Below are 13,632 nucleotides of genomic sequence, written 5' to 3'. Positions count from 1 at the left end.
AGAAAGTTCAGAAGTTCAAAAATTCAAAGAATCCTGACTATATTTCTTAATTTATATTTCCTATAAGTAGTTTGTATACCAAATTCTCCATGGGATTTTCTTTTCTATGACTACTATATTGAGATTTTCATCTTTCCCTTCATCAACTTGTATATAAAGACTATTTGCCTTGTACAGTTTTTATTTTCAGATCAGCATGTCCAGCCTTATGAGGCCAACCTCATATGCAGGTTTTCTACCATAGAAGTTCTCCTGTCTTAATTCTGAAAGACTTCTAAATTAAAAAAAAAATTATACTATTGAATAGATCTATGGATACATTTCACTGTCAATGGTTTTCCATAACAACACAGTTATCAAAAGAGACACCAAGAAGCAACCCTTAATGTCCAATAAGTTTTTTTTTGTTTTTGTTTTTTTTTTTTTTTTTTTTTTTAATTTTTTTTTTTTTTTTCTTGGTGAAAATTAACCATTACAGTTTATCATTTCTGCTACCCATAAAATACAGAACTGAGGAAAAAGCTAGACATATACCTTTAATATTCGTGTGGCATAGATGAGAAACATTATTCTGTTTAAAACCATACAATTCCACAGATGAAATTCAGAGCTGTAACCTTGGAAAAAATAAATAAAAGCCTATAGAAATCAATTTTTTATAGGACATGTGCTACTCCTACTGCAAAGGCTGGGCTGAGCAGGATTAAACTGCTTTGATAGCTTTTACTTCATATGTTCATAATCTATGTAATCTCACTATTTTTGTCCAAAGGGGGTACGGTGGTTTATATGCAAAGCTAAAACTAGTGCCTCAAATTGAACCCACATCAGGAGAAAAACACGAAAATATTGTTTCTACATTTTTCTTACTGTGTTCCTTAGCAGAAAGGTATATAGCACATGCTAACTTAACTTCTGGGTGTAAACTCTTCCCTTGCTACTGTCCATTACTTTACACAGAAGAAATACCAGAACAGGTCGGTGGAGCAATGCTTTGTTCCTCTCTGGCTCACTTGTCCTGTGCCAAACCAAGCTGCTCTAATGCAAAAAACACAACACTGCTGGATAAGAAGTTGGTTATCTGTGATCATTCTTACTACTTCTGTGTTGTGGGGATTCTGCTACATCTGAGTAAATACATTTTCATAGTGTTAAGCTAGGCTGTGTGTAACTACTCAAGGCAGAATCTCCAATTGCTCATGCATCCAAATTATTTTTGTCCTACAGGAACACACTGTTCAGCTTGCCCTTTTGCTTCTCTCAGAGTTCTTCTGGACTTCTAAACATTCTTGGAACATTCTTGAGGAGACATTGTGTCTTTTTGTACACATGGATGAAAATACAAAGCCAGGAACATCATACTGAAGAATTTTGCAGCCAATATACATCCCAGTGAAAGGAAGCCTGGAAGAACTCTATTAAACTACCATTAAACTGTTCAGCACAGCAAATACCCCAAAAGCTCTTAGAGAAGGATAAAATCTAAAGATCTATTTAGTAAGCATACATTTGATGGTGGTGATTTCTCTGCGAAATATTAAAAATAGTCTTCTGATACATGACAGAAATAATGCAATGAATAATCAATAAAATCAGAACTGGCCTGTTTAACCAAACAATGGGATTATATTATCAACAAACACGAGAAATTATGTAGGATATACAAAAGTACAGGCACACATACCGATTGTAGAAATCATCTCTGTAGTAATCATAATCAAAGACATAACCACTGTGGAAAAACACAGAAAAACAAGAATGAACTAGATTATAGGAAAATACATAATGATTAAAACATCTGTGGTAATATGGGCTTACTCTCAAATTTCTATCCTTTTTTCAAAGTCCTTCCACTTCTTTTGTACTGTGTACAATGTACATTATATTTGTCAATGCTGTTAGCTATCACTGTATATTTGGAAATGTGAAGTCTGGGGCACGCAGAACTGTGTAAACAGTTGACAGCACACAGATAGGATTTAACACAGTGAGACAGCTCTGTAATTAGAGGATCATTATAGTGTAATTCTCTGAGTGATCAAATGAAGTTAGCATTCAAAACTGACACCCTCTTCTTTTCTGTTCTAATATAGCATCATCAGTGGAGTTGGAAGACAGTTAAATACATGAAAGAGTGGGAAATGAGTGAGAAGGTGAGCTAAGAAAATTACTTTGATTTAGAGAAACATGAAATGATTGGACTTCTTGCTGGTCCTTCAGTTCACCAAATTATTTTCATCCAAGAGAGAAAAAATAAAAAGTTAAAAAAAATAAATGCTAAATAAGTGTTAAAGGGATGCATTTCCTCTCAGGTTCAGGAAGGAATATACATACCAATCTAAGAAAAGACAGGCACCATCAAGGGAAATGAACAAATGTGAAATTACACAGGTCCATGAGAAAATTACTTTTGAGCTGTCAATAGCAAAGTCAATCCCAGATTCCTGGTTTTGCATTCCATTAGCAACTTTCTACTTTTGTGGTGAAGAAATAACAAAGTCCTATCTATCTCATATACCCAAACACCCCCTGCCCCAAACCAACAACCAATGAGCCAATAAAGGCTCTGCATGGAAAAGTCACATGGGTTTATTTATACTCTGCCTAGTAACATGCTCTTTTGAGCATGTTTTGAGAAGTATTGTGTTTTGAGAAGTATAATAATGAATAGTAAAAGTAAGAAACATCAAGAAAGTATCACAAAAGGAGAAGCTTTAAGTGAAAAAGGAAAAAGGTAGAAAAGACAGAGGTAGAAAGGACAAAGCACAGAAGAAAACTTTCCCTGAAAATAAAGGGACATTATAGAATGATAGTGTGATTTAATGATAATGTGAATGATAGCTCTTGAACATTGAGCAAATTGGGGTTTTTAGTGCATATTTTGATAAATATGTCAAGAATTCTACCAAAGCAGGTCAGGGCACAATTTCCATCTCTACACACTTCTTTCACATGCAAGTGCCCAATTGCAAATAATAGAATTCTAAGTTGTACTGTTTGCCTGCACAATATTACAGTAGAAGATCATGGGAGCTGCAGATGACTGTGGCCCTTTTTGTAATTTATTTGAGAAAAGAAATCCTAAGATGCATTTCATGTGAAACACTGAATTGAACAACCCTGAGAGACTAGAATCCAGCAGCAGGTAAGGTTGTGTGGTAGAGGATGCAAAATATCTTTAAATAATAGTAGGCTGTGTATAGTCATGTGTCAGTATCTTAATGTAAAACTAGTATTTTTTTTTCCTAAACTATATGACAGCTCCAATTTTGTTTTTCACTTCAGTCTGCATGGAACTAAGAAGTAGCAGGTATCAAAGATATTATTTTATTTACAGCTTACTAATGGTTTTATTTAGCTGAATGATTAATAGCTTCAGTAAGCCCATACTCAATATTCCATGTGTGTTTCTAAGTATAAGATAATGGGCAATTTGAAGAAAAAATATTAAATTTAAAAGCCCTGTCACACGAAACCTTTTGCCTGGAGTTGACATTTATTTGATTTGCATAAAGATCGGACAAATTCACTTTTTCAAGGTTGAAGACCATTAAGCTGGTGAAGAATAATTCACTGGCACCAGCTAGAGTAAGGCTGAAGGACGACTATATTTTTCTATAGTAAGTCAGCTCTGGCTTAGAGAACAGCAAAAGGACTGCTGGCCCCTCAATAGGTATGTTGTATGATGATGTTTCATCAGTGATAACATGTTGAAGAGATTATAGTGTGAAAGCAACCAGTACATCTCTCCATCTACAGCCATAATTGTTCCTATTTCTTCATGTCAAGGGACAGACATAAGACTTGGTGAGTGCTGCAGTATAACACCAAGCAGAAAATTAGCACAGATATTCACTGGCACTGAGATCAAGGTGACTACAAGGCTCTTAACCTCTTGAGAGTTATTCCTTAGCAACCCAACAGCCTGTATAATGGAAGCCACAGGTAATCACTCATACAGTGTTGAATAGCAAATACTCAGCAGGTCAGAAGCAGAGAGAGGTTTAAAAAAGCCTGTGAACTGGTGGAGTCAGCAGTTTCCTAATGGCACTGTAAACAAGCAGATTACTTACCCACAATCATGTGCCTTCTCAACAATATTAACAATAGAACTGCCTGCATGATGCTGATATTAATGCAGTAGACAGTAAAAGACACTACTTTACATGTGTCTCACAATGAAGCAAAGAAAACTCATCAATAAAATGTGCTTCTACTAAGCAAAAGTCATGGTTCCTTTTCCTAATTTAGTATCACCAAGACAATCTTGTACAAGCTGTCCCTCGTGGTTTCACTAAGCACTATGCATATATTTAAAACTCTGTATGCCTGAAGAATAAATGTTTCCCCCAGACCATATTTTCAGAGCTATGATGCTGTATGTATTCAAAGTTCCTGTGCATATTAGCAGTTGCACATGTGCCAAGTGGGCAAATACAGTTATCATTCTGCATCTTTGAAATAAATGTATGGATGCTATTATGTCTTTATATACCTGATGTTTAAATCATATTACTACAAAAGTACAATCTTTTTTCCATTCTCTATGCTATGCCCTCAAAAGATATTTATAAACTAATGATCACATCCTGTTTTAACTTGGCTCCAAACATCAGTAGTATAACTGACTTCTGTGGGGTTGTTTTAACTTTAGGAGAATTAATGCAGGACAGAGCAGAAATACCTTTTGTTATGTTCCTGTCAACAAGACTTTTGTGTTCCATTTAAATCAGCCTTAGCTAATATTGTTTTTTTCTTTCCACAGGTACAAAGATATTTAAATCATAAATGTTGACAGAAAAGGCATAATGGATCTTAATTTAATTGATGGTGCTATTGCAATTTATACTGTCAGTTTCTTCTCTGTTGTGAGGCCTGAATAAAAGTATTAAATATAAAAGCAATATTTGTTCAATCAAATTCTTTTTGGGAAGCCCATATCAACCTAATGGTTGAAATTAGTATTCCAGTCATTTGTGAAATCATTTCTCATGTCATGGGATTAGAGTGTTAGAAATTGTTCTTGTTGAGAGCAAAAGAGAATCAGTCTAAACTGATATGATGTTAAAAAGGAAGTTGATGAGGGTAGCTAGATGATTTAGAGAAGAAGCATCGAGAGATGGAAACTTTCCCTATTAGAAAATCAATCAGATGGAAGTTACTTCCATAAGCTGTTGAAAAAAAATGCTGGAGATTTCAAGCCACTTTTCAGTGGATGGTTACCTATATTCTCAAACATGAATCAAATTGGTGGGCTGAATCCCACCTTTACTTTAAAGAAAATTCAATTTTATGTAAGGATGAGAATGCTCATAGAAGTGGAGGGACACTGCTGTTTTGCAGTTCAGATTGTATGTTCTACAGAGAAAAAGAACATTCTCCAGAGCATGCTTTTTTGCTGACCAACTTACTGTCAAAAGACAAACTATTTCAGTGATTCTTTCAACTAATATATTAGATGTTTGCAGGAAAAAAGAAGGGGCTGGAAGAGGAAAAATAATTGCAGAGAAGTATTTTACATTCATGTCCATAATGAAGTTATGAGGGCAAATAAGTATAGTTAAAAGGAAAATTTTAACACCAAAATCCCCAATCACTTGTCCCAAAATGCCAAACAACTGAACATAATCTACCATCTGTATATTTCAATTAAGGATTAAATTGCATAGTAATTTTGTAACCATAAGCTAATAAAAGTTTTTTAATTTTTTTCCTAATTCTGCAAATTTATTTAATTAATAAGAGCAAGATGTATTTTTTCCTGAGTGGGGAAAAAATAAGGAGTTAAGTTTCAAAAAGTGCAGCATGAAATGTAATATTTTAAATGGATGGGGTTTTTTTCTGCAAAACTGAAAAATTTCTTGCAGTTCTAATCTGAAGAGGTGCATTTTGTCCAAGGAGGACATGTATACATAAAAAAGATGACATACAGTACTCCATTTTCCATTAAAGTATCTTTCTGCAGGCTCTAGGCAGAATTTATTTGCAATATGATCAGGCTGTATTTTTTCTGTCTCTAGATATGTTCCTTCTCTACTTTCATTCTCTCTTCCAAGAACTCTTATCCCAGTGAAATGCATTTTGGGAAAACTGTTGAATTTATTGTGCAACCTGAATTTTAGGCAAAGTTTGGGCAAATATTCAAAGTTGCATATACGCAATCAGGTAATTGAAACACTAAGACATTTTCCTGTAGAGGATTAGGCAAAGCTTGTGAAATAGACATTGAACAAGAACAAAGAAATTGAGATCAATATTCAGACTCTGGGGATCAGCTGGTTTCAGAGTTGATTATGGAAGCAAGACAGACAATAGTGATGCAGGCAAAACTAAACCCCAATAATTTTCTGTATGGCTAAGTATTAGAATTCCTTCTAACTAAAACTACTTACTGTGGCTGCAGTTATCCTGATGTTATCCTGATGATCTTTAGAAACAAAAGAGTACCTTTTTAATATAAATATACCTGTGTAAATCTACTTAATATCTCCCCAACCTTTCTCCTCCTGTTGCAAAACTATTTTTCTGTCATCTAAAGTAATGTTCAATTATTTATGTTTTCCATAGGAACATTTCATAGTAAGGCAAAGAAAAGGATTTCAAGTGGCCCAACCATTTCCCAAGGTGTCCTTTAAATGTATAGTCTGATTGGGGAGTTCATAATGTCCCTATGGTATTTTTTCTTAGTACAAGAGAGATGAGTCCTGCCTGTTAAAAATCTGTTTTAAATTCAGTGTGTTCACAGTACTACTGTCAAACCATACACATGTGATTGATTATCCAATTTGCTAATAATATTGTGTACATTGAAGGAGTGTCATTTGACTTGGTGTGACAACTACAGCAGACTCTTGTTGACAGGTGCAGGATTAAGTGATGGGTTGAGTGTTTCCACAGCATTTCACTGAACAGCAGCTTAAATTAAAATCATAGTGGTAGCACTGAAGTTGAAAGACTATTTAAGATTACAAAAACAGAACTCTGAAACTTTATGTACTTTTCAGAGAAGCTGTCTTAGAAGCACTGAATGAAACACAAAAGCATGGTTTACGAAAAATTAATTAAGTGGAATGTGACAATGTAAAAGAAAAAAAATCTAGAAAATTGCATCATGTGCTTTCCTTTCCATTTTTCAAAATGTCAAAAGGCTTAAGTTTGTGTTCTCATTTACACTAAGTTTACTGATTAAATTACTAGGTAATTTAGTTATTTTGGATTGAGCAACTCAAGATTTAAAGCAGCAAAATGGAGATGTGAAGGAGACAGAACTTTCAGTGTCCTGAGTACTGCTTGTGAAGTCAAGCCATAGGGACTGTTTTTCCAAGATGATGCTTTGCAAGTGCAGTTAGAATAAAAATGAAGATACCAGATTCTGTGAATCTGCAAAAGCATTCTTTTACTCCTGACCCACTGTGTAATAATTTCCATGGCAAATGCATCTGATAAGGAGATTCTTCTGTAACCGAGCACAGAACTGGATTCAATTCCAGTCTGGCCAGAGATGAGTGGAAAGGCCAGTTGTGCATCACACAACCAGCTGCGTATCCTCTAGACCATTGCTAGGTTGACTACTCTTGCACTTAGGTAGAAAAATTGTAAAAGAAAGGTCTCCTAAAATCAGGCCTGCTCTGTTGATCAGTGGTTGGCCTGTGATTTCTTCCAAGTGCAGCTAGTACTTTGCAAGTTCCCATGTGAAAACACTCCTGGTATGAATAGTCCGTTAACATAACAATTTATTCCTGGGTGAAAAACAACTAGTATGTGCATAAACATTAAATCTACCCCATGAGAATCAGTGAAGAAAATACATAAACAATTTAAGAACAGAGAGATTTGATGGACAAGTAAAATACCTTTTACTAACCAATAGAGTAATTGGCAAGAAAGCTATTAACCAATTAAAGTTGCACACAAGGTCTGTAAAAACAGTATAAAATGAGTTTTGTATATAAATATTTGGCTTTTCCTGCATGAAGAAATTGGAGTCTCGCTTGATTTATTCCGATAGACTACACTTTTCTTGATTTCTGGCAAATATTCCTAATACTTCAGTGCTTTGGAAGACCTTGTGTTCATTCACTTTCTGTATACACTGTGAAGAAAACAAAATTTATTTTGTGTAAGGGAAGAAAAAGTCACAAACCAAAGGAATTCCTAGAATATTGGTTGAAAGACCTTTTGGTTTACAGAAGGATATTCAAGTGTCACCACTCCAAATTACCTCAATGGAAATCTAGAATAAAGCTGTTGAATCAAGGGATCATATTTTTTTGTTTTAAACATGTCTGGATTTTTTCATTATATTTATTCTCATAAGTGAATTTGTCACAGATGACTCACCTGAGTATAGTATGTGGCAAAAGGGTCTGGTGGCTTGTCATGACAGTGGTATTGCAGTTTCCCTATACAGTGCTGGACATATGGAAGAGCTGCTGATTTCTTGAAGAGCTGCTGATTTCTTGTCATGCAGGTATGAGGTAAGTATGAATCATCTAGCTGAAAATTTTCTATACATCTTTTCTAATTTACAAGAAGCAGTGTTTGACACTAAGAGACCTTTTTCCCCTTAGGGAACCCTCATACTGTTTCTTTTTAACCTACTTTTCTAATGTGTCATACAATTCAAGAACTGACGTTCTGTGCCTGTCTAGTTTGGGTAATGTTTTTTTTTATTAGAATGGGACCTTTTGCAGGTTTCCTCATTCACTTGTGCTCCTACCTTCCATAGCATGGAAGACTGCAGTCTGGATACTCCTGCTTTATTCGGCCTGGCATATTTTTTATGGTTACCTCCAAATTCTAATGGCATCTAACAACACGGGGTATTAATAATTTTCTCTCTCCCTCACTGGTGATTTTTTAGGACCATATTCAATGTAGAGTTTAATCTGGTTACATTTTTGGCTTCAAGTTTTACCTGATTTTCTCATGTCTAAGCTCTTTTAAAATACAAAAGTCACATTTTTAAAATCACACATTGTATACTCTGTCAAATATTTTGGTTGCACAATTGATTGTAAACTGATGTTCCACTCTGGCTGCTATATCTTAAGAAAAAAAGAAAGAAAAGGGCCAACTCACAGTAAATTTGGGAAATTCAGTATTTATTTTATGTGATTTCCCTTCATCTTCTCCCTTGCACTTGCTGAATGCTACAGTACTTCTCCTGGAGACTCCTTCATATTGCTGTTTCAAGCTACCAGGAAATTTGAAATTTTGACAACTTGCTTGCACCAGATGAGTAAATTTCATTGGCTGATTGTTATTGTCATTAAGAACATAATACTAATACCTGAGCAACCTGATCTACTTGAAGTTGCCCCTGTCTGTGGCAGGGGAGATTGGAACTACATGATCTTTAAGGTCCCTACCAAGACAAACCATTCTGTGATTCTATGATTTCCACAAAACAGGGCTTGTGAAACTTTATGCTTCCATTATTGCCATTTTCTGTAATATTCTTCCCTGGATTATGTGATCACAGTCCCTGACAGATGAGGGCTCTGCTTGCACTTTTATGCACCATGTCTAGTAAACATTTAAAGAAGGTTTCTTTTCAAGTGGTTTACTACTGTGGGAAATGTATATTATAATTTAACAATATAAGTACACCTGTGGCTTTTCTCTCTCCGACTTCCTTGTTTTTGCCCGGCTCCTCTTTCCCGGGGTGCTGGCCAGGTGCTTCTGGGAGCAGCGGAGAGAAGCAACAAACACCTTTGTGGGTTCGTTTGATACGGACAGAGCTGTTTAGAGAGCGCAATCAAGACCGGGATAAAGAGACTCAAGAGATTGGACACTTGGTGTGCAGTCCAAAGTAGGTTGTATTTGCTCGAACGCCGCACGTACAAGTGACAATAGTCTGGGGTTGAGTTACAGGTTTTATAGGGGAAAATAAGAGATAAGGTGAAACCAATAGAACAATGCTCAGTATGAATACATTATAGGTAAAATCCAATGGGAATAGCTTCAGGGGGAAGGTTAAATACACGTAAAAATACGCAATAGAAACTCCAGCTTTAGGTTTAGGAAACAGAAACTCCCATTTCAAATTCATAAAGCTTTTTGCTCCATTTGCGTAGCTGTACACTACAACATACACCTTAGACTAAATTTCATTTTATATAGTCTATTGACTTAAGCTACCAAAACAATTTAGTTCTGAGAATTGCTTTCAGCATCTCTTCCCAAACCGCAAGACTCTGTGAAGGAATGAGGACTGTTAAGGTCTGTGTCTCTGACTCCTCCTTCCCACTCTCTTACCTTCTTGCTGAACTCCCCTTGTATGATTTTTGCCGTGTCCCATCAAAAGCACGTTACCATTACTCATCCTTATACAATTACATGGCTGGAATTCTACTTTTCTGTATGCTCTACCCAGTAAGACAGTTTTAGTTTTATAGCCTATAAAGAGTCATCCAGAACACGAAATACCCCTAACTACTGACACCTAGACAAGGTCGGCTTGAAACCAAATCATACTTGATTCCAGATTTAAAGTATAACCATGATCAAATTGTGTATGTGTATACAAATGAAAAAAAATCATTTTGCAAGGAGACAAACCCTTATTCAATAACTCTCAGGGTACTCCATCTCTGCTAAAGGAATGGCAACACTTTGGCACAATACTGCTATAGAAGCCACAATAACGAGTTCCAGTTTCGTTTCAATATCTTCACTGTCTCAGAAGATGTAGCTTCCATTTCCATCCCATATCCATTTGTACACCAAGAAAGGATAGATCTGCAGTATGAATTAGACTATTTGAGAAATGCTTCAGTTTTCCTCCTTTGTATATTGATCTTGATTTCTGTGAAGGAGTTAGCTACTTTCAAATAGTTCAGAACAAACAGTTCATGTGAAAAATGTAGTCCGAAAGTTGGTAATTTTTCATTTTCACTATTTGTTGTTCATAGTTTGCGTGGAAAAATCTCTTTACTTTGTGTCCCTTGATTTAGATGGCAAGAAAGAAAGGCTGTTTCCAGTGGTACTTTCAGCAAATAACTGTTTCTGGCAAAAGACGTCTAGAGTGTTGGTTGAAAAGAAACTATATGAGTCAGCAGTGTGTACTCAGAGCCCACAAAGCCAATTGTATTCTCGGCTTCATCACAAGGAACACAACCATCAGGTGAGAGAGGTGATTTTCCCCTCTATTCTGCTCTCATGAGACTCCATGTGGAGCACTGCATCCAGTTCTGGTGTTCCCAACACAAGAAGGATGTGACCTGTTGGAGCAAGTCCAGAGGAGAGCCATGAAGATGATCACAGGGCTGGAACATCTTTCTCATGAAGACAGGATGAGAGTTGGGAGCTGCTGCACTGGAGAAGAAAAGACTGGGGAAATCTTTTAGCAGCCTTCCAGTACCAAAAGGTGCCTACAAGAAAGATAGGAGAGGGACTTTTGACAAAGGCGTGTCACTACATGATAGGACAAGAGGGAATGGCTTTAAACTGAAAGAGGGCAGATTCAAATTAGATATTAGGAAGAAATTTGCAGTGAGGATGGTGAGACACTGGAATGGGTTGCCCAGAGAAGTTGTGGATGCTTCATCTCTGCAAGTGTTCAAGGCTGGATTGGATTGGGCTTTGAGCAGCCTGGTCTAGTGGGTGACACTAGTTGTAAACAGATGATATTTAAGGTCCCTTCTAAGCCACACCTTTCTATCATCCTACAAAAGTTATAACTGTGGGGATTTACAACTACTTTCTAGTATCTATTTGTGTGGTATCTATCTGTGTGGTTATTTGATAAAAGTAGCTGGTTACAGGATGGCAGCTGATTCAACTGTCCATCCTTCTTTAGAATAAAGGCTACAGAATTCAAGTATGGAGAGCTCAGAATGTCCGTTTCTTTTTGGATTTTTTTTTTAATACAGGATTAGAGGCAACTGAAAAGAAAAAATAATCTTCTATATTTGCTGAAAATCAGTTTATACCTTTCAAATTAAACTAATGCTTTGGCATTAGCAACAGTAACTACCATAACCATGTCAACTGTCAACTGTGGCTGGTCATGCGTGACAGATTCACTCTGTTATTTCTAATTCACAGTTAAGGCTTATTCTCCAACTTCTAATTATGTTCTAATATGTTGTGAAGGATTTAATTTTATTGAGTAAAACTGGTCCTTAAATGATTTGAGAACCAAAGCTGAAGACTTCAGAAATCAAAGAATTTGAAGGACAGTAATTAAAGTCTTAGCAATAAATCTCTTATCCTACTATTGATAAGGCAGGGTATGACCTAATTCCCATTTTTTTAAGCTACATCAGCACTGAAGTTGTTAGAACCTGTTAAACTTGTGCATACACCTAGAATGTGTATGGTTGATGTAGAAGAAGTTGAACTTTGGCTTGAGGAATGGTGAGAATTATAAGAATCTGGCCTGAACTTGAGATAAAATAAAATCCCTGAGCTCATTGGATATCTACATAGTGCTTTTGAACTGCAGTTCATAATTGAAAATAAGCAAAAACTTCCCCCAAAGAGACTGAAACCAAAACAGCCAAAATCAAGACCTTTGAAATCAACACCAGTTTGGGCCAAACAGAGACTATTGAATACGATCATAAATATTCCTGACACAGTTCTGCTTTTTTTCAAATTATGGTGTGTAAATCATTATTCCAAGGTAGTCAGAAAGTGGTTTGTAAATAAGGTCAAGTCTCAGACCAAGATAAATTTATAGAAAACAATCTATGGTCCAATTCATTTTACTAGTTGAAAGCTTGCCTAATATCAGGACATATTGTGATTTTATTTCAATTATGTTTATACCACAGTATGTGAATACACAGCTCAATAACCCAGTAAAGCAAGATGTGAGTAGTTGTTCCTTGGTATTGCACAAAAAGCTATTAACAGAGCAACACTAATGACAATAAATCCTAGCCTGAAGCTCTTTATCTTTTTAAAAATCTTTAACAAACATGAGAGAGACATTGGAAAGTTCCAATTTGCTGTGGAGAAGCAATGTTTTTCTCTGCTATGCCTCTTTCTGCACTGCCTCCTTTCTTTCTCCTGACTTTACTGTTTAGAAAGCCATTGAATACACAGACTGGTGTGGAGAAATAACTTCTGAAGGAAGTCCACAGACTGATTGCTTTTATCACAGTTGGTTGAACTCCAAAGAAGAAATATCTTAATCAAGAAGCTGCCAGTTATATTACAATAGAAGGGTGGGAAGCAGACTGTCAAGTAAAAGTTCACAGAGCAGCTCTGGCTGTCTTTCTGGCATTTACTCTTTTAAGGAAAACTTTCTTTCATAGTTCAAGTGCAAGTAAGATGTTATGTTAGGTGAATCAAATTTCAGTTTCTGGTGAAAAAGATCAAACTGATTTCAAGCACGGAATCAGAGGGATCAGCCATCAGATCCCCTTCAAATATTTGTTTAAGGCCAAGCATGCTAAGAACTTAATATTAAGAAGAGTTTCAATTGTTATAATTGTACAAAAGTAGAGAAACACAGGCAGAAGAGCAAGGCTGACTGATTTGTACAGCATTATAGGGAATTTGAAACTCAAAATATAAAATTTCAGAATTACATCTTTCAATATATCTTTCAATATCTACCAAGAGGAAGAAATTTAGATAAAACTTCTTTTTAAGGATCTGGAAATTTGTAAGAATAAA

At 35.8% G+C, this 13,632-nt stretch overlaps 1 protein-coding gene across 5 annotated transcripts in view; it reads right to left on the bottom strand.

The window, feature by feature from the left end:
- RALYL (RALY RNA binding protein like) overlaps positions 1–13,632 on the bottom strand; it is a 376,618-nt gene that overhangs the window by 36,340 nt on the left and 326,646 nt on the right. For all 5 annotated transcript variants that reach the window (XM_053989333.1, XM_053989327.1, XM_053989351.1 and 2 more), the window contains one exon: positions 1,685–1,732. In XM_053989333.1, the coding sequence (XP_053845308.1) occupies positions 1,685–1,732 (48 nt within the window). The remainder of the gene's footprint in view (positions 1–1,684; positions 1,733–13,632) is intronic.

The sequence above is a fragment of the Vidua macroura genome, chromosome 1 (genome assembly GCF_024509145.1).
Source record: "Vidua macroura isolate BioBank_ID:100142 chromosome 1, ASM2450914v1, whole genome shotgun sequence".
In the NCBI taxonomy this organism is placed as follows: Eukaryota; Metazoa; Chordata; class Aves; order Passeriformes; family Viduidae; genus Vidua; species Vidua macroura.
This window is presented reverse-complemented; position numbering and strand designations above follow the sequence as displayed.